Below are 20,750 nucleotides of genomic sequence, written 5' to 3'. Positions count from 1 at the left end.
GGGGAAGATATTTACATGGTCTCAAATTCTCTCCTCCCAGATAAAGGGGAACAATAGTAACTTTAGTGCGGAGAATCCTGGCAGACAACACGTTTGCCAAGCAATCCTGGCTAAGAGCAACAGAAGTAGAGAACACACTGAGAACTGACGTGAGGCACCCCTGACAGGACGCTCTGGGAAGCGCACAACATGGCCTGTATGATAGTCCTGCCCGACTGTACAACCTCAATCTAACCGTGAAAAAGCTCAGTCGAACCCACACTGAACAGCACCGTCAACAGCGCCCTCCGGACTAATGACAGTTGTGAGTTGGGGAAGAGGAGACTCGATGCAGTGTCGCAAGCCGGAGGGGACTGAGACAGAACGTCTGAAATGTAATGGTGAATCCTGGAAGCCAAAACTGACACTCATAGAGAAACTGGTGGAATTCTAGTGTAAGAGCCACAGATTAGTTAATAGCACTGAACCAATGTTATCCTAGTTTTGAGGGCTGTACTACGGCTATTTAATGTGTTAACGCTAGAGGGAAGGCTGAATGAAAGGTATATGGGAACTCTGTACTGGCTTTGTAACCTTTCGGTAAGTCTAAAATTATTTCAGAATAAACTTTTTTTCTTTTTTTTTTAAATTTATTTATTTATTTATTTGACACAGAGAGAGAGAGAGAGAGATCACAAGTAGGCAGAGAGGCAGGCAGAGAGAGAGGAAGGGGAGCAGGCTCCCCTTGAGCAGAGAGCCCGATGCGGGACTCGATCCTAGGACCCTGAGATCATGACCTGAGCCGAAGGCAGCGGCTTAACCCACTGAGTCACCCAGGCGCCCCCAGAATAAACTTTTTTTAAATCTTTCTGAAGATTTTATTTATTTGCCAGAGAAGAGAAAGAGAGCACAAGCGGGGGAGCAGCAGCCAGAGTAGGCAGAGGGGGAAGCAGGCTCCCTGCTGAGCAGGAAGCCCCATGTGGGGCTCCATCCCAGGACCCTGGGATCATGACCTGTGGCAAAGGCAGACGCTTTACTAACTGAGCCACCTAGGCATCCCAGAATAAACATTTTTTAAAAATTTATTTTAGAGAGAGAGTGCAGTGCGATTGGGGTTGGGGGGTGGGGTGAAGAGAAGCAGACTCCTTGATGAGTGCAGAGCCCCACACGGGGCTCGATTTCACGACCCTGAGATCATGACCTGAGCCAGAACCAAGAGTCGGACACTCAACTGACTGACTCCCCCAGGCACCCCAGAATAAAAACTTTTTTAAGGGGCAAATATAAATATATATAAAAGAAGTGTTGTCTAGGTAATTAAATCTTATTAATACATTTCAGAATTTAATATTTTAAAAAAACTATTCAAAATAGTAATTGTAAAACAATTCCTTAGATACTGAACTGCTTCCCTTGACTCAATCCAAACCAAAGCCTTCCTGTTCAAGCTTTCTTCTCTGTGGGTTCTCTGCAGAGTCATCGACAGTGCACGTTCTTAACCAGATGAGCACAGAATCCTAGTTAAATGCCCATGAAAATTACAGCCTGTAAGGAAAACATATACATTCTCCTAATACACAAAATCAAATGGGTCCAACACTTCCATCCACAGAGCCTTAGTTAAGGATCCTTACTTAGTAACTTAAAGGTGTGTTGTTGAATTTTCAGAAATAACTGGGAAGATCACCAACTAAGATTACAAGGCAAGACAATGAAGATATGCCCTCTAGATCCTCTGATGATACAGTTTAAAGAAAAAGATCTAATACAGCAGGGATAAAAATTGTAAAACCTTAAAAAAAAAATCTCTATCTCCAATGTGGGGGACTTGAACTCACAACCCTGAGACCAAGAGTCTCAAGTTCTACGAAATGAGCTAGCCAGGTGTACTGAAATTATAAGACCTGCTAATTTAAAAAAATTTTCTTCAATGCTAGAATCCACTGCTGAAGATCAACCAGGGTGTTTTCATACTCGGACAGCTTCTGTATGTAATAAAAAGTTAAGATAACAAATTATCTTAGCATGCTAGCTAGACTACCGGTCTTTGATTAATCCACCTAGGATTTAAAGAGTTGATGAGGGGCACCTGGTGGCTCAGTGGGTTAAAGCCTCTGCCTTTCGGCTTAGGTCATGATCCCGGGGTCCTGGGATCGAGTCCCGCATTGGGCTCTCTGCTCAGCAGGGAGCCTGCTTCCTTCTCTCTCTCTCTCTCTGCCTACTTGTGATCTCTGTCAAATAAATAAAATCTTTAATAAATAAATAAATAAAGAGTTCATGAATAAGGAATAAGGGGGTCCCCCCCCACCACGACCAGATTCATGTTCTGGTTTTCATTATTCCTAAGAAAATCATATTTAAAGCAAATTATGATTTCCTATAACCTGGGGTTCTATATTAGCTTTTATTTTCCTTTAAGAAAAAAATTTTTTTTTTTTTAAATTTGATAGAGACACAGTGAGAGAGGGAACACAAGCATGGGGAGGAGGAGAAGCAGGCTTCCCACTGAGCAGAGAGCTCGATGTAGGGATTTGATCCCAGAATCCTGGGATCATGACCTGAGCCACCCAGGTGCCCCTATATTAGCTTTAATTTTTTAAAAATCTAAAATACAGCCTTCGTAAATACACTTAAAATGTTCCAGAAGAGTCTGACAGCGATAATAAAAGAATTTTAGGGAATACCTAAAATCTATCAAAAAATACTAGCAATTATCACACTGCAAAAATTCCTTCTTAACATCACCTTTCTTTTCTTTCTTTTTTTTTTTTTAAAGATTTTATTTATTTATTTAAGAGAGACAGTGAGAGAGAGCATGAGTGAGGAGAAGGTCAGAGGGAGAAGCAGACTCCCCATGCAGCTGGGAGCCCAATGCGGGACTCGATCCCGGGACTCCGGGATCATGACCTGAGCCGAAGGCAGTCGTCCAACCAACTGAGCCACCCAGGCGTCCCTTAACATCACCTTTCCTTACAGGTAAGGTCTTTATAGCATTTTCTGGAGACCTGTTTTATCTCCGTTGTAGGACTGTATGTTTACAATGCCCAAAATTCATTCAATCAAGTTAACTCTTATTTAACAAAAAATACAGACTTACATTATTTGTCCTCCAATGGTTGACTTGCCAGCATCTAAAAGGAACAACAATATCAATAATGTGCAAACTACAGGCATAAAGGAAAAACAAAACAAAACAACCCCCCCAAGAACCCTGCTATGTGCACTATTACCAATTAGCACATATAATTACATAATTTCAGTTGTAAAAGAAGCTGCCAAGACCTCTTGCACCCAACAATGACTTATACTGATAGAACTACTTTACTGATAAGCAGACTTTTTCAACAGACTGCTCTCTGACCTTCAGCTCAAAGCACAGCAGTAAAAGAATATAAATTACCCAAGGGGAATCTCAGGGGAGAGCAAAAGTAGCCAAAGGGCTGTGAACTACATTTAGGTAGTCTGCCTTTCACGAATATTAGCAAATACAGATGTTCCTTTACAAATTTCAAAGGAGTTCTTGCTACTAAAAAAGTAGTATGGTGTAGCACTATATCCAGGAGAAAGCAGAGACTAAGGGAAACAAAAAAAGGACACATGATTCTGTGTTCCCTTCTCATGATTCTGGGCCTAAGTCAGATGGTCAGACAACATCTGAGCAAATTAAATAGGGTTTTGTTTTGTGCTAAACCGGTTATCTGACAAACATCCAGAAGTCACTCCAAATTATTAATTTTCTTCATCACACAAAATTAAAACTAGGTTAGATGAAGCTCATAAAATTAACACATTAACTGAAGTTCACACAGAACAACAGGCCCGTTTTCTAGGATATTAATTACCAGATGTCATAATATGATTAGCCACCATTGGGGGGGTCTACAAACCATTGTGCATCCCATACAAATATACTGAAGCTTATTTTCTTCCAGCTTCCATGCCATTACACAATTATTTATTTGTCCAACAAAAGCGCTGGCGATATTTTGTCAGCTAAAAAAATCTAGCGAGTTAAAAAATCAAAACATTTCACATTAATTCTGTTCAGTTCCAATAAACATCTCCAGGTAGCTGTTCGATGTAGCTAACGACAGGTCATTGCTTCATTGCAGAGGAGTGCAACTTACCTACGTGTCCGATGAATACCACATTTACGTGTTCTTTTTTAGGAGCCCCAGGGGGTGCAACCACAGATTTAGGTTTTGGTATTTCCTCTTCCTCCTCCATCATTTCTTGGGTGCCCTCCTCTGGGGGTCTTCCATCTCCCAAGGAACCACCCCCTAACTCTGCTTCACTTATTTCTTCTTTGTGCTCCCATGATTCTTCCGGGGACATTTCTGTCTCCCCATTTTCTACTGAAATAAGACATTTAACTTAGTATTCTGAAAAAGACTTACAATCTGTACTGTAAAACACAGATGCCTTTAAACAACAAATAGAACTTTGCATATTTAGCTCTATTTCCTAACATCTAGTGAAACATAAGCAGGAAAATCTCTTTCACAACAGAAAAGGATTACAGCTTTCAAGTCAGCCCCACTGCTGACATCAGAGCTGACTCAGAGACTCTGAGAGACTGCTATTTTAACAAAGCTTCATTTCCATAAGGACAAACTGGAAACAGGAGATGTCCCGTTCCTAAGGGCCCAGGGATTCCAGTGTCAGGATGTCCTGACAAAGAAAACAGGAAAGAAAAGTTTAAAATCGGAACGTGCGACTTATAATACCTTTGCTTTTCCCTCTGCAAGTCATTTGGTATCAACTTTATCAATGACTCGGGGAATCTGACACCCTTTAGAGTAACAAGGTTGCAAAAAGGAAGGAAATTTTTCACAAAGGACATGGAATAAGCACAAGTCCTTCAACTGCCTTTACTGCTCTTCCACTCAGCTTTCCCATCTGCGGTCACTCGGGGTATCACTCGGGGTATCACGGCAGTGCTCACGGCCACCCAGTCCTGCTTTCTAAATCCCAACAGCAAAGACTCAAAGTCAGTTTTAAATGCAGGCATTACAATAAACCACGACACTTACATTTGCACCTTACATCCTGAAAGGGTTTCATATTACTGTATTAATATGGTCAGAAATTTTCTTACCAACAGGTTCTGAAAGTTCCATGCTAACAGCTGAATTTGAACCTAGACAAGAAATTGAGATATAATATGTATTTACAAAACAATTATCCAGGCTTCACACACTATAGACAACTTAATGTTTTCTCAATTAGACATTCAAAGGGTCGTATCATAAGAAATTACCTTCACACAATAATGACTGTTCCTCCTGAGAAGGTTCCACAGGTGCTGTTTAATAGAAATAAGTTCAATTAAAAATTAAGTCCTATACATCCATTTTCATCTATCTTTTAAAATACAGTAAAAATAAAATTTCAGTAACGCAACAAAAACCTCAATAATGCAGACCAATAGCAACTAACTCAGGTGTTCACATCAGAAGTCTCTGTTTAAAAATTCTTTTTAAACATCGATGACTATAGCCGATTTTACATTTTCAGTAACTGAAATGTATTTATAAAGGTATGCTGCTTCTCTTAATTTGCTTCATAAAACTTTTCCAAGGCATTATAAAAGTAATCTGCAGCCCAATGCAGATCAAATTACTAAGTTCTGCTCAACAAATACACATTATGACTTCTCTAAATTCTCTCTTGGTAGCTCTAGCCCAAGAAGGCTATGATTAGCTCTTTTTAAGATCCCATAATCACACATTATTACTAAGATCCTTGAATAAATTCTACTGGATGCCAACAAAATAAAAAGGACATTCACATGAAGTCCTTGAAATGCAAAGGATCCTTTACAACATGTCAGAAATGATGATTACAATGAAACCAGTTTTGCCCTGTGTTAGAATTCTAAGCTCAAGCAACAACCCGGTTTCCACAGAACTATTTTTCCATGCAAATCTACTTATGACATCCCTGGAAGAGAGGAATGAGAAACATATACTGATTAATTTACAAATTTGTAAATTTTTAAAAATATCTGATAAACCTAAATGATATTCCAATATGAAAGTGCCCTTGCTTCAAACAAAACAAAACAAAACAAAAAACTCCAAGATGCAAAAGGTATCAAAGAATCTGAAGTCACCTGAACCCTGCACACCAAATAATAAATAATGAATTCATAAACTGCAAAGCCTGTATTTAAAATCTCTGCACGGAAACACCTGTAAGTCTGGACAGTTTGGGGCCCACTCTTCAACAAGGTGAAGTGTTGAAGGAAGTGATTTCCTGTTCCTGAAAGGTAAAGGGCGACCAAGTTCTTCCAAAAGAAGTGACATGCTGAGTGTCACTTGGAAAGGTCCCTGTAGAGTGGAAAGAGATAACTAGAGAGGGGGGAAAAATACCACTGGCAGAAAAACCAACATCACCACTACAGGCAAGCACGCCCCACGAACCTGTGACTGGTCCCACCAGCGAGGAGGGGCTGCGTGCAAAGATAACTGAGGCCTCATCTGGCAGGAGGAGGAAGTGAAAGGTCTAAGCTGACCCCAGTCTACAGGATTCGAATATAAACAGAAACTTAAAAAAAAAAATCATTTGAACAAGGTCTGGGAGGAAACAGGAATTATATTTCAGATGTAACAGAGGTTACCTTTTTTTAGTTTTCCCATTTCAAAGAAAAGTTTATGGGTAGGGGAAGGAAAAATTGCTCAATTTTCAGAGAAAGCCAATCTGTGCTAAGTGAATCAAGTTCATAAGCCTCCCTCGGGCTGGAGGGGGCAGCACAGCTTTAGCGGTAAGGGGCAGGCGCTAAGCTGACGCCGCCTGCTTTAAATGCCGCCTTGCCACTTGGAGTTGTGAGATGCAGCTCCGTCCCTGGACTTCTGGAAACCACTTGCCATCCACCTGACAGGACCGCTGAAACAGCTACATGAGAGAATACATTTGCTTGGTGTCTATTAAGTACCTCCTGGCACCAAGCAGTATTCGACAGTCGAATCTCTCCCCACTAACCTGCGCCAGGATACTCTCAACCCTACCAACCAGCACAACTGACTATTAAATGTGTGCCAGGCTGGACCGAGGCACCCACGAACCCACACAGCGCTGGAGGCAAGGGCAAAGTAACTCCAAATGATTTTTAACAAGCCCTGATGTGCTGACTCATTCAATCCCCTCCAAACACCCTAAAGTCCGTAACTGCAATCACTCCATCTAACATTCGGACAAACCCGACCCAGCTGGGCTTTTCCAACTTAAGACAAGCGCCATCTCGCCTGTCTTCAAACAGCCCCTGCTGAAAAATTACTCGATAAAAGTACACTGAGTCAGAGATGATGCAGTTAGTGTGTCAAGGCAGGAAAAAGATCATGTAGTAAGATACCCCGAACTGAGGCTGAGCTTTACAAAACCCAACAATACACATACCTGACCACCCAGTTCTACAACCAAGTCTTAGGTTTACAAATACACAATACATACAGAGAACTGTAAGGCACTTCTCAGAATAATGACATCAGCCACGAGACCACCTCTGTGGCTGCAGAATGCACCTTAATGAAAATCTGCTCACAGCTTTATTTTTCAAAACATCCTATTGGTAATACGTCTGCCTTAATTTTGTAAAGCTCACAGGGACAGAGAGAGTCAAGCACCAAAATCAATTAAGTGCTTAATATATACCTTGGTATTAAAGGGCCCCAAAATAAAAAGTTGACCATACCTTGCCCAAGGTGGAAAAAAGCTTTCCATGCATCCAGACACAGATCACATTATAAACCTAATGGCAGTGTTATTGACATTCATGAACTGGTATTTCTGCAACTATGAACCAGAAAAGTCAGATAGAGCACAATATTCTTTTAAATTTAAACTTCTCAATGTAATTGCATCCGGCCTTCTCACATGCACACAAATATACCCACAGGTAAACCTTTCCAGTTCATTCTACTCATAATGCATATCACATCCTGACTCTACTAGCACCAACAAGCCCAGGCTTAGAATTCTGTTGGGGCCCAAAGTCATCTGTTCATGGTCAACAAACGGATAGCCATGATTGCTCAAGTCCAGCACAGTTCATATTCCCAGAGAAGGAAAAGTCAGTAAACCTCCCAAGAAATAAGGAGTGACATTATGGTTTCATATTTGCCAATGGTGTTTCCATGTTCAGAAATACACCTTGTCAAGTATTCAAAAAAGGAACAATTCTAATTAAGTGGGAAAGTAATCAGTGCATCAGTGAGTAACCTGCCATATCCCAAATTAAAAGGGAAACTAATCCTCTGGTTCATGATAAAGGAAGATTAATGAAGTAGGTGTGATACTGGGTATATCACCACAAATTTTAAATCAAGAAGTGAAAGATGTTACCAGAACACTGTCAGGCAGTATTACTGCCTGTGCTTTAACACCGATGATAATCTGAATCTTACAACTGTTAGAGAAGATCTGATCCTGGTGAAATAAGCCAGACACAAAGGGTCACATGCTGTACAATTTCATGCATATAAAATGTTCAGAACAGATAAATGGACAGAGACAAAGCAGGCTGGAGGATGCCGGAAACTGGGAGGAAGGGAAGGGAATGAGAAGTAACTGCTTAATGGGCACGGGTCTCCTTTTAGGGTGGTAAAATTTTAGAACTAGACAGAGGTGGTGACTGCATAACACTGGCTGAATTAGTCACCTTAAAATGGTTAATTGGGGGTGCCTGGGTGGCTCAGTCATTGAGCGTCTGCCTTCAGCTCAGGTCGTGATCAGAGAGTCCTGGGATCAAGCCCGGCACCGGGATCCCTGCTTGGCAGGAGGCCTGCTTCTCCCTCTCCCACTCCCCCTGCTTGTGTTCCCTCTCTTGCTCTGTCTCTCTGTCAAATACGTAAGTAAAATCTTTAAAATGGTTAATTGTGTGTTACATGGATTTCACTGTAATTTTTGTTTTTAAAGATGTGTTTATTTGAGAGAGCGAGCAGGAGGAGAGGGAAAGAGAGGGAAGCAGACTCCACACAGAGCGTGCAGCCCAACACCAGGCTCAAACTCATGACCCTGAGATCGTGACCTGAGGGGAAATCAGGAGTCAGACGCTGAACCAACTAAGCCACCCAAGCGACCCACAATTTATTTCACCATAATTTTTATAACAAGTATATTTTTAAAAGATCTGATCATGGCTCTTTCAGTCGACAGAGCATGAGACTCTGTCCTGTTAGCGAAATGTTATGCTCATTAAAGAAAAAAATAAAAACAATGTTAGTGCTGTCACAGAAGTCATAGTGTGTTACATTGTACAGAAGTGAAAAATGAGTTTCTGCTGTGATGGACATGTCATCTGTGCTGCTGACAGGACAGTCCCAGATCACATGTGGCTATTAAGCATTTGAAAGGTGGTACCCCAACTGAGGGATGGAATTTTAAATTTGACTTAATTTCAATTAATTAAAGAGCCACAAGTAGAGGCTCAGAGGGTTCAAGCCTCTGCCTTCAGCTCAGGTCATGATCTCAGGGTTCTGGGATCGAGCCCCACATCGGGCTCTCTGCTCAGCAGGGAGCCTGCTTCCTCCTCTCTCTGCCTACTTGTCATTTCTGTCAAATAAATAAATAAAATCTTAAAAAAAAAAAAAAGAGCCACAAGTGCACAGCTCTAGCTGCTCTCACACAGCTTCCTCCATTGTGCGAACCGGCCACACCCGACGCTCCACTTTCATCACACTCCAGGCCCGGCCCACCATCTGAAGGCTAAGGATCCCTCCTCAGAACTCCTCTAGGACAGGACCCTCCCTTCAATTATAGGTGCACACACAAAGATCTTCGTTCTGGTTCCCCAGGAGATCACAGACTTCCAGAATGATGGCGGTTTTCTGAAATACGGAGACTTTTTTCTCTACTCCTGTAGTCCCCACAGGCTGGCCCAGCACATGTACCACAGAAAAGAAACACACAATTGATTTTACTGAGTTTTTTTCCGCTTTCTTTTTGTTTTTGCAGGGTTAGTTCCTCGTGGTCTTATTGGTTTGGTTTTCTTTTCTTTTCTTTTTTTTTTTTTAAAGATTTTATTTATTTATTTGACAGGTAGAGATCACAAGCAGGCAGAGAGAGAGAAGCAGCTTCCCTGCTGAGCAGAGAGCCGATGCGGGGCTCGATCCCAGGACCCTGAGATCATGACCTGAGCTGAAGAAAGAGGCTTAACCCACTGAGCCACCCAGATGCCCCTTGGTTCAGGTTTCTTAGCAGTCTTACGTTTACTACGTTCCTGTCAGGGCTCAAGAGAGTAAATGTGAGAGTAAATGCCATGTGCCAACTTTTTAACACGGGGTTAGAGAAACAATATCCAAGAGATGCGCAAGTGCAGCGTGGTAAGGAAGGAACCCTTCTCTGGCGCTCACGTGACCACGCAGTCTCACCAAAACTGCACGCTGAGGTGTTTTTCTCCCACAAACAAAATCAGAGAACAGTAAAGGCAGACATCAGAAAGAGCCCACAGAACACGTACAAAGGCCCATGGTTTTGCTCTAATTACCTAACACTCTAAAAATAAAAGGCATGATGTCACAGCAGGGAACACAGCTGTTTTAATGATTTTACGTCATCGTTTCCTAAGACGCACGAAGACGCAATTTCTAAGTATTACTTTAGAGCACTGTCTCCTTCTGAGAATGTTAGTCGGCTCCCCCTGAGACAGAACACGGAGACAGTGGCATAGCCCACACACTCGGGCTCCTTTTCTGAAAAAAGCATCTCGGCCAAAAAGATCTTTTAATATCAAATCACCAGGAAAGGGCTAGCAGAGTAACCATTACGAGAATAGCTTTGAAATCAGACCTAGATTCTAATCGTAGCTCCTCCGTTCAGTCATGGATGTCACCTTGCTAATTTCCTTAGCTTCTCTGAGCCTTAATTTTCTAATCTGTAAAATGTGTTAACAGTACCTACAGTGTGGTGAAGATTCCACATTAAGCAAGTGTTAACTGCTCAGTACATTTATGATTACAACAAGCAGTTAAAAGTCCCATAGTAATAACAAAAATTTAAGAATGAAATACAAGGGACGCCTGGGTGGCTCAGTTGGTTAAGCAGATGCCTTCGGCTCAGGTCATGATCCCAGCGTCCTGGGATCGAGTCCCACATCGGGCTCCTTGCTCCGCAGGGAGCCTGCCTCTCCCTCTGACTCTGCCTGCCACTCTGCCTGTGCTCGTTCTCTCTCTCTGACAAATAAATAAGTATAATATTAAAAAAAAAAAGAAAGAAATACAAGAAAGGCAAATTTCTGAGTGAGAAGACCCTCGCTGTTTGGAGTATTAGCTCTAGGCATACCCTCCTTCCCATTATTAAACAGTGATGTGTGCAGAGAGCACTGAACAAGCAGCTGGCAAATGTGGATTCTAGAATTAACCATGGCATTAAAGCTGTAAGTGACCTTAGGCCTTCACTTAGCATCTCTAGGCTTCAGTTTCTTTATCCAAAATGAGCCATTTTATTACTGCTGGGGTCACTCCTAGCCCTCACCTTCCAAAACCCTACTTACTCAATCACTTACACAATGCTACGTACCAACCTGATCAGGCTTTCTGTAGAGTTAAGTCACACTGGATTCTTCAAACAACCCTACAATATTCATCTATGGTTTATATCCCACCTAAGTCAAAAACAATTTAAGGTATACCTAAAATGTATCAACCGAAACCATTTCAGGCTGCCCCAATAAGGTACAAAGAGAACAGAAAAACACGTGTATGTGACCAAAATCAACCCCCAAAGGAGATGTAGACAGAACGCTTAGCAGTATGGAACACACTGGAGTTCTGCAGAAATGGTCAATCAGGAAACTGCCCCAAGGTCATGCACAAGGACACACTTTTTGTTTGTTTCAAGCGAAGTGAGCTACCATTACCTAATCGGAAGGGGGTCTGGAATTTGTGTCACCACTCTCAGGCCAGGCTAATAACAGATGCTCAGAAAAACCTTACTGAATGTTTCTCTCACCTGGGAACTAGAATTATGCTGGGAATCTGGTTCAACTTGGAGTAAGACACAATCAGCTTTCCTCAAAACAAAGCCACTTATGAAAAAACCAAACACATCTACAGGCCAGCCATGCTTTGTTAAAATCTACTGAAAACAAGGATTCACACCTTGTATGAATCAACGATTGCAGAACAACGACTGTTCTCAGAACAATCAAGAATTAGGGGTGCCTGGGTGGCTCAATCGGTTAAGTCTGCCTTTGGCTCAGATCATGATTCCAGGGTCCTAGGATCAAGTTCCCCATAGGGCTCCCTGCTTGGCGAGAAGCCCGCTTCCCCTCTCCCATTCCCCCTGTTTGTGTTCCCTCCCTTGCTGTGTGTCTGTCGAATAAATAAATAAAATCTTAAAAAAAAAAAAAAAGAATCTTCAACTTCTTGGCCAAATTCTTGCTTCCCAAAGATTTTAAGAACTGTGAAGAGAATGATGCAATCCTAAATTAACAGGCCCAACAGATACACCACCAGGACTGCACTAACTCACTGCTGCTCATACAAAAGAGACAACAAGCAATGTAAAAAGAAAAGCCAGCAATGCTCATGGGGACCCGAGGCACAGCAGGGTACAGGGGCACAGACAGACGGGAGCTCTACTTGTGCTGGGAGGAACCACTACACTCTCCACCTGAAACTGACACTGTGGGCCAACTGTGCTTCAAGTAACAAAAAGAGAGAACCAATGCTCTACTCCAGCAAATTCCTAGCAAGCTTACTACAATAGAGAACACAAGGGTGGACTGTGTATATAAATCAGATCTCAATTTAAAGAAAGTGTTCACAAAGAACACTTAGCAGAAAATAGATGTGTAGTTTTACGATTAGGGTGACAGGACTGAAATGATTTACATAAGGAATCTGTGGGCAATTCCTCCTCTCAGCTTTGAAAACCCTCTACCCCCTCTGTATGGCCCTCTTACCACTTTGGGTCTCCCACAAGAGTAAAATGGGTATTTGATCCATCCCTTTCTATGCTCCTTGAGGGATCACAAACTCTTAGCAGCATCCATTCAAGTGCCCAGCAAAGCATTCTGTGTTCTGAAGGATACATATATATAGTGTGTATATATATATACACACTATATATATAAGCAAGGCACAGATTCGCATATCAAAACATTCCGCTAATTCGCCCCAAAACATTATCAAACCTGTCTTTCATTCCCTTCTTTTCAACCAGAAAGACAATACTATTTTAAACTTTAAGACTTTACTCCCTGAGACACCTGGGGGGCAAAGTCGGGTAAGCATTCCAACTCTTTGTTTCAGCTCAGGTTGTATCAGGTATATGAGATGGAGTCCTACGTGGGGCTCCATCTGCTTGGAATTCTCTCTTTCTCTCCTTCGTCCCTCCCTCTTGTGTGCACACACTCTTTCTCTAAAAAAATTAAAAAAAAAAAAAAAAAAAAAAAGAAAAAAAAAAAAAAAGGTATTTCCTTCCCAGTGAACAAAAGCAGGCAAAACAAGGGTTAAAACCTGTTCTCTACATTTCTCTAACTCGCTTGATAAATTTCAACTGCTGTCTTTTCATGCAGTACCATTCCAGAAAAGATGAAAAATAAGCAAAGGGCAAAAGAATGCAAAAAGGTATGTACTAGTAACTACATTAAATAAAACCTGCCTGAAACAGGGTTTATTCCCAATCAAAATTTCTAACAGTGTGTAAAATCATGAAATAATAGCTCAAACTGATAATCAGTAAGTCAAGGCAGGAAAAGAAATAACCAGGAAGAATAGAAGATGAGGTAGGAAAAGAAGTGAAACTCCAGGAACAATACTTTCCCCTGATTTCCTCTGCTTACTCTATTCTTTTTTTTTTTTCTTCAGATTTTACTTATTTATTTGACAGAGATCACAAGTAGGCAGAGAGAGGGGGAACCAGGCTCCCCGTCGAGCAGAGAGCCTGATGTGGTGCTTGATCCCAGGACCCTGAGATCATGACCTGAGCTGAAGGCAGAGGCTCAACCCACTGAGCCACCCAGGCTTACTCTATTCTTTACTGTCCCATGCAAGTCTGAGAAATCCTTAACAGAACTGTTCTTGCAGGCCTCTGGTCTTACAGAAAGAGAAACAAATCTCAAGAGTTTTATCTATTATCTATCTAAACTTACCTCTGAGTTTTCACAGGTATCGTTTAATGTAAATAAAGTCTAAGAGCCCTTCTGGACAAAACCAGTACTTGATTCTGGATCTTCTCTACTCCGGTGGCTCCGAAGAGGTCACCTTTGAGAGAGGAGTGATTAACAAGCATTCACCAAATGGTGACAGCTGCAGAACTTTGTGAACACACACTAAAACCACTGCGTACTTCTAAAAGGTAAACTGTATGGGACAGGGGCGCCTGGGTGGTTCAGTGGGTTAAAGCCTCTGCCTTTGGTTCAGGTCATGGTCTCAGGTCCTGGGATTGAGCCCTGCATCGGGCTCTCTGCTGGGCGGGGAGACTGCTTCCTCCTCTCTCTCTGCCTGCCTCTCTGCCTACTTGTGATCTCTGTCTATCAAATAAATATTAAAAAAAAAAAAAAAAAAAAAACTGTATCGGACACCCGGGTGGCGCAGTCGGTTAAGCCGCTGCCTTCACCTCAGGTTATGATCCCAGGGTCCTAGGATCGAGTCCCGCATCAGGCTCCTTGCTCACAGGGGAGCCTGCTTCACTCTGCCTCTGCCTGCCACTCTGCCTGCTTGTATGCTCTCGTGTGCTCAGGCTCTCTTTCACGCGCGTGCTCTCTCAGACAAATAAATAAAAATCTTAAAAAAAAAAAAAAAAGGTAAATTCTATAGTGAGTTATAGCTCAATCATTAATTAAAAAAAAAAAAAAAGGAAATCCTGCCCCCACAAAAAGCCATTCAGCAAAACTCAAACACTACAAAATAAGAACATTTCTCTTCAAAATTCAAGTTTCACAATATAAGGTACAACACCTTGGAGACAGTTCTGAGGGCCTACTGAAGACTGCTGGTGTTAACTGTACTGCTTTCAATGGCACAGTTTTGAGAGAGGGTGGGCTGGTGGAAAGAACACCACACTAACTATTTTAGAAGCTCCAGCTGTTCCAAAAGTCCAGGTGCTCTGTATGGTCTGAATACGTCTCTTCCATAATCTCTATACTGAAATCCTAATGCCTAATGTGATAAAGTTAGGTGGGGCCTCTGGGAGGTCCTAGGTCATGAGGGTGGAGCCCTCACCAACAGGATTATCTTTCATTTAAAAAAAAAAGGTCACATAGAGCTCCCCATTTTCTGCCTTGAGACACAGGAAGTCGGCAGTTGGTTATCCAGAACAGGGCTCTCACCAGAACAGGCTGAGACCCTGATCTTGGGCTTCCAGCCTCCAGAGCTGTGAGCAGTAAATTTCTGTTCTTTAAAAGCCACTCAGTCTGGAGTATTTTGTTACAGCTGCCCAAATAAACCAAGACACCAAGTAACCCTGATCACCACTGCTAAATCTGTTTCTCATTTAACAACAGCAACAACAAAAAGACTGAACTGGGGTGCAAAGTGGAACTTCAAGTACATTCGATCACAGGAAATGTTAGTTCTAGTACAAGTAACCCATGTCTTTTGTTTTCATTCATTTCAGGACCTCTACTTTAAGAAGCATCACATAGCCAATTTACTTGGATCTGTAGAGAATAACACTTAAATGTGTTCTACTTAATCATTCCTTTGGAAACCTTTATTAAATTTTCAAAGGATTCAAGGTCAACACATGTCCAAGTTGTGACAGGGGACAGCTTAAAACAGCTAAAACAGGCATAACCAGCAGCCCTCCAGTAGGCTGAATGACACCTTGGGAAAAAGCATCTTCCTCCTCTTGTTCAAGGGCCACTGAAACTACTTCCCCCCAAAAAAAGAGAGAAGAAAGGAATGGAGGGAGGGAAGGAGGAAGGTGGGTAAGTAAAGAATTTTCCAGAGAAATGACAGATACTCATTCTAGACAGACCCATTCTACAAGTCCTTCATTCTGGTGCTCTACCTCTAGATAAACACCTTCAAGAGCTCTTCTGGTATTTCGTTTCCAAAACACACTCACCACAAATTTCAGCTATGGCTAACAAAAAAAACATGCTTGCCCTACTGACTATTTCTTCACTATAAAAAAACCTGCAAATTTTACGGTTCCCCCTTTATGAATTTCAATCTAAGTGCTACTTCCAACTTTTCCCCGGCTTCTTCCAAGCACAGTTCCCTGCTCTAACGGTGGTATTTTATGGACCTCAATGGGCTGGAACATGCAATTCAACATAACTCTGGACCTCAATTTAGAAAATCTATTCTTTTCTAAATCAACATCCTACAGAGGAGCATTTTTTTTTTTAACATTAACAGGCATTTTGTAGAAGCACCTGATAAAGTAACACCAAAATAGGTTTCTGATAAAAAAAGAAAAACCTGACACCATGTAAGGAATTTTCTTACCAACAACCACTCCCCCACACACTTTTACAACTTCCACTTCTAGTAGTGTCACAGAGGAAAGGGTTAAGAGGAAAGCTGAAATTGGCAAATTATCAGGAAGAGAAAAGCAATCCCCCCACCTAAGAGGTAGTGCCTAGCCACTCAACAACTGCCATCATTCCTGACCACTGCTCTAGGGATGACTGTCCTTTGATAGCTGACGGCTCCATAGGCTGGAAGCGGAGTTCCAGGTTAGACCAAGCCGTGCTGGAGCCTCCGAAGGAAGTAGCGGGGAGGGGCAAAAAGAAAATGGCTGGATAAAAGGGATAACGAACTAGCTTAGCTTGGGCAGCCAAAACGGCTTGATCTAAATGAAACAAAACAAAACAAACTGGATTTCCTTATTCAAAAAGAAAACATCAAGTGCCTATACAAATAAAAGAAATACCAGTAAAAAAAAAAAAAAAACCAAATGCGAACTGTGTATCCACATATACACGGTGAAGTTTTTTCTCCAAACTCTTTTTTGCCTCTAGGGAGAAAACCGCAGCAAAAGTTTGATGTTCACCTACCTAAGAAATACCAACTTAGAACTTGAAAGAGAAATGAACCATCCAGTGTCACACACAAGTTGTTGGGAACATCTGGGACCCAGTTCCCAGTACCCTGGGGTAAATAATAGGAAGGACATTCCACCTTTTCCTTCCTTTCCGCTCTTGGAACGGAGACGGGCAGCTCCTCATATAAGCACCTGTCTCTGGGAGGTATAAAGTTCTCCCGCTTGACATTCCTACCCATCGGTTCCTGAACGCGTGCCGTCACTGAAGCAGAACACAGCACGATTTTTAAAGACTAACTTGAAACCACAGCAAGAATGCCTACCAGCGCTGATGAGAACGGCCCAAGACGGCCACGGAGTCCTAACAAACGCTCAAGTGTGGGAACAGACTCGCTCCTGGCCCATCAACAGAGAGCCAGAGCGAGTTACCCCAGGCGGCCTGAATAAGGTACACGATTTTCACGCAAAGGAAACTCCGAACGTGTCACTAAGGAGAAAGGTCCGAGCCCCCACTTCAGGAAAAGGGCGCAGAGATCAAGGCAGTTCCCTAACCCAGGAACGTTCAGGGGGAGTGACCCTAACTTCCTGACACTGGGCCAACTTCACAAGCCCACAAATGCTAAGGGTGAACAAGAGCTTTGTATTGATGGCCAACAGTTTCTGCCGGATCTCAAGGCTGCAATGCATCTTGGGATTCCTTCAGGACGGTTCCGTGTCACAGGCATTTAAAACGCAATTACAGCCTCAATAATAGAAACTGCAGCGAGAGGCTCTCCCTCCTCGGCCCAAGGTGAAGGGGCAACTCGCGCATTCGTCCTCACCAACTCCTCGGATCTCTCAACGCCCACCCGACCCCCTCGCGGCTCCATCTGTCCTCACTTCCAGGCCTCGTGGCACTGACCCGCCGCGGCTCCCTCTCTGTCCCATACGGTCCCCACTTCCAGTGGGTGGTTGCGGCCCCCTCCCCGGGGGGGAAGGGCGGCCCCCAGGCCCCGCGGGTGTCCCCCCGCACGCCGCTCCCGCCCCGTCGGGCCCTCCGCTGCCGCCGCCGCCCCGCGCAGGCCGCCTCCCCGGCCCCCGGCCGCCCCACCCAGGGCTGCCCGCGTCCGGCGCCGGTGTCAGCGCTCCACGTGCCGCCGGGCCCCGCGGGGCGCGCCGCCCGAGCCCACCGCACCCCACCCCCATCCCCAGGGGGCTCCGGGCCCAGGCCGGCTGCTCCCGCCCTCGCAGGCCGGCTTCCTCCCGTGCCCAGAGGCCGCCCCGCGCGTCCCGGCCCTTTACCCGGAGGGCCTCCCGCGCCGCTGCCGGCTCCGTGGTTGGGGGCGGCGGCGCCAGCTGGGGGCGGCGGCTGCTGGGCCGGGCCCCGCAGGAAGGACGGCACGAACTCGGCGGCGTGGACGTTGGGCACGAAGGGCTTGGCGTTGACGTTGAGTTGCCGGCTGAAGGCCGCACTGAGGTGCTCACGCTGGGCCTCGGTCGCCGCCGTCGCCGCCGCCGCCGCCAAGGGGCCGCCGGCGCCGCCACACGGGCCCGGCCCGGGGGCTTCCATGTCCGCCTGGTCCCAGCAGTCGGGCGCCGAGTCGCTGCTGCTGCTGCCGCTGCTGCTCCCGCCGCCGCCGCCGCCGCCACCGCCACTGCCCGGATCCATGATCGGGGGGGCCGTGTGTGTGGTGAAGAGAGGGCGGGAAATGGAGGCGGGGGCGACGGGCCGGGCAGGAGCAGGCCGCGCTGACCCGGCGAGGCGGCGAGGTAGAGGGGCCGGGAGCTAGCGACACAATCCCCGGCGTCGTCGCGGCGAAGGCTCCAGTCCCAACTCCGCACTCGCGACGACAACGGCGGCAGCCGCTCAACCCTCCTCGTGTGTGCGAGCGGATCTCCTCCCACCCAACCCCAACCACCTCCGACCGCCTCAGCGCCAACCCCACGCCGGCGCGGATTGACCCCTCCCCGCCACCCGTACCTTCGCCTCGGTAGTTCTTGGCCCTGCCCTTCCCCTTTCCGACTATGAAGCGCAGCAGCAGATGGAACTACGAGTTCCGGCGGCAACCGCGCGACCCCGCTGCGGTTTTCCCGGGGGCCGACGGGAGTCGGAGTTCGGAACCCCCGAGCAACCGGAAGCGGCTCCGGCTCCCGGCAGGCAGCGCGAGGAGGAGGGGGAGGTCCTGTCGTCGCTCGGCGGCCCCACCTGTCACCGGGTGGGGGGCAGGGGTGGGGGCGCGTCCTTGCGCGACACTTCAATCGCCGGGCTAGTCCTCGCAGTCCAGTTGGGCTCAGGATGAGGGGAGACGGACTGCAGTTCTAAGGTCCAAAGCACAGCGGTCCCCTCCTGGAAGCCCTTCCTTGCCCATCACCAGCCCGTGCGTCCTCTGCCTGCCAGGCTCCCTACCTTGTGCTCTGTCTTTCCACCCTCCTCCTCCCCGCCCCCAGCCACATTTTTGCCCTACATTTCAAAGCCGGCGCTGCGCGTCTTACATTTTATGTATTCATTTGGTAGAAGAGCCCAAAGCCGTGAGACAGTACAACTTCAACTGCAGTGTGGCTCGTAAAGCGCTCGGGCCCAGGCTCTGCCCCGGCACAGGGGATTATTAACTGGAAACTTTGAATGACTCACCGTCTGTTTGACTAGTCATTTAAAGCCTTCCCCCAAACTTTTCCATCCCTCCCTCCTCCCGGCCAAAGGCCTTGCAAATGAAACAGAGGATTGGCCTATTCCATGAAGGGTCCAGCTGTATGCAACTAATAGGGTTATTTTGGTGCGTCCAGCTTCTACATGCAGCATTAGGCGAAGTGCGCTGGGATTTGCTCGAGTATTCCCCTAGGGCTTTATTGACTGCTTCTGACTGCTTCTCACCCGGCTGAGTTTAGGTAAACATGCAGGTGGGGGCGGGGGGAAGCAAAAGATAAATACTTACACCCAATTATATGAAGTAGGAAAATAACGTTGTTCTGAGTCCCTGTTAAGTTTTCCCGCAATTCACCCATATGGAGCCCCAGCGGGAGGCGGCGGGGGGAGGGTGAAGGATGGGGGGGTGGGGTGGGGGAGACATATTGTTGCTTTTTTTCCTCCAAGGAGTCTAGACAGAGTGCAACTAACGTGCTAAAAATTACAGAGTAAAGGTGTACACACAAAGAGAATATTTGTTTCTTTTTTTTTTTTAAGATTTTATTTATTTATTTGTCAGAGACAGAGAACGCGAGCTCAGGCAGACAGTGGCAGGCAGAGTCTGAGGGAGAAGCGGGCTCCCTGCCAAGCAAGAAGGCCGATGTGGGACTCAATCGGAGGAAGCTGGGATCATGACCTGAGCCGAAGGCAGCTGCCCAACCAACTGAGCCACCCAGGTGTCCCGAGAATAGATGTTTCTTATGGTCCAAATTCTAGATCTAGATGCGAATTGAAATTTTAAATACCTCTGTCTTCAAAGAGGATCCAGCCCATTAATGAGACCCCTCAAAAACAAAGCTGTCAGGTACCTTTCAAAACAAATCTATACTAAAATGGTTTGAAACTGGATTTAATATTAAACTAACAATTTTTATGAATGCTTTTTTCTTGAACTCTTAACACTCGGACTATCAAGTGATGTATATGGGAAGAAAACAGAGACCTCCATTATAACAAGCCTGGCTTTAAGTTTTTCTTCAGATCTGTGGCCAGTGGTCCCTGAAAACTTCTGGACATTGATTTTTCTTTTTATCCCCCATTAATACAAAGTTCAGCTTACAGCCTATTAATGTAGTTCTCTGAAGACCCATTTAAATCTTTCTTAAGAGTGTCCCACTTTAAAGTTGGTATTAAGTGATTGCCGTTGGATTTACATAGTACTTACTAACAA

General features: G+C 44.9%; 1 protein-coding gene and 1 long non-coding RNA gene across 6 annotated transcripts in view; one reads left to right on the top strand and one right to left on the bottom strand.

Annotated features, from left to right (window-relative positions):
• The window catches only part of GSPT1 (G1 to S phase transition 1), a 37,045-nt gene extending 17,542 nt beyond the window's left edge, over window positions 1–19,503 (bottom strand). The window contains exons 1-6 of one of the 5 annotated variants that reach the window (XM_082714103.1): window positions 18,419–18,891; window positions 18,199–18,252; window positions 5,240–5,284; window positions 5,078–5,119; window positions 4,107–4,334; window positions 3,077–3,110 (exon numbers count right to left, since the gene is read on the bottom strand). In XM_082714103.1, coding sequence (XP_082570229.1) covers window positions 3,077–3,110; window positions 4,107–4,334; window positions 5,078–5,099 — 284 coding nt within the window. In that variant the 5' untranslated portion in view covers window positions 5,100–5,119; window positions 5,240–5,284; window positions 18,199–18,252; window positions 18,419–18,891. Of the gene's footprint in view, window positions 1–3,076; window positions 3,111–4,106; window positions 4,335–5,077; window positions 5,120–5,239; window positions 5,285–18,198; window positions 19,038–19,389 lie in introns of those variants that run through there. The other 4 variants (XM_082714102.1, XM_082714105.1, XM_082714104.1 and 1 more) reach the window with 4 other exon arrangements.
• Window positions 19,504–19,587: 84 nt separating this feature from the next.
• LOC309854696 lies at window positions 19,588–20,457 on the top strand. Its single transcript, XR_014306360.1, has 2 exons — window positions 19,588–19,782; window positions 20,100–20,457. It is a non-coding gene; the product is annotated as an uncharacterized lncRNA (long non-coding RNA).
• Window positions 20,458–20,750: the final 293 nt, after the last annotated feature.

Source organism: Mustela nivalis, assembly GCF_964662115.1.
Source record: "Mustela nivalis genome assembly, chromosome: 19".
Lineage (NCBI taxonomy): Eukaryota > Metazoa > Chordata > Mammalia > Carnivora > Mustelidae > Mustela > Mustela nivalis.
Note: the sequence above shows the minus strand (reverse complement) of the source record. Positions and strands in the feature narration are given on the sequence as shown.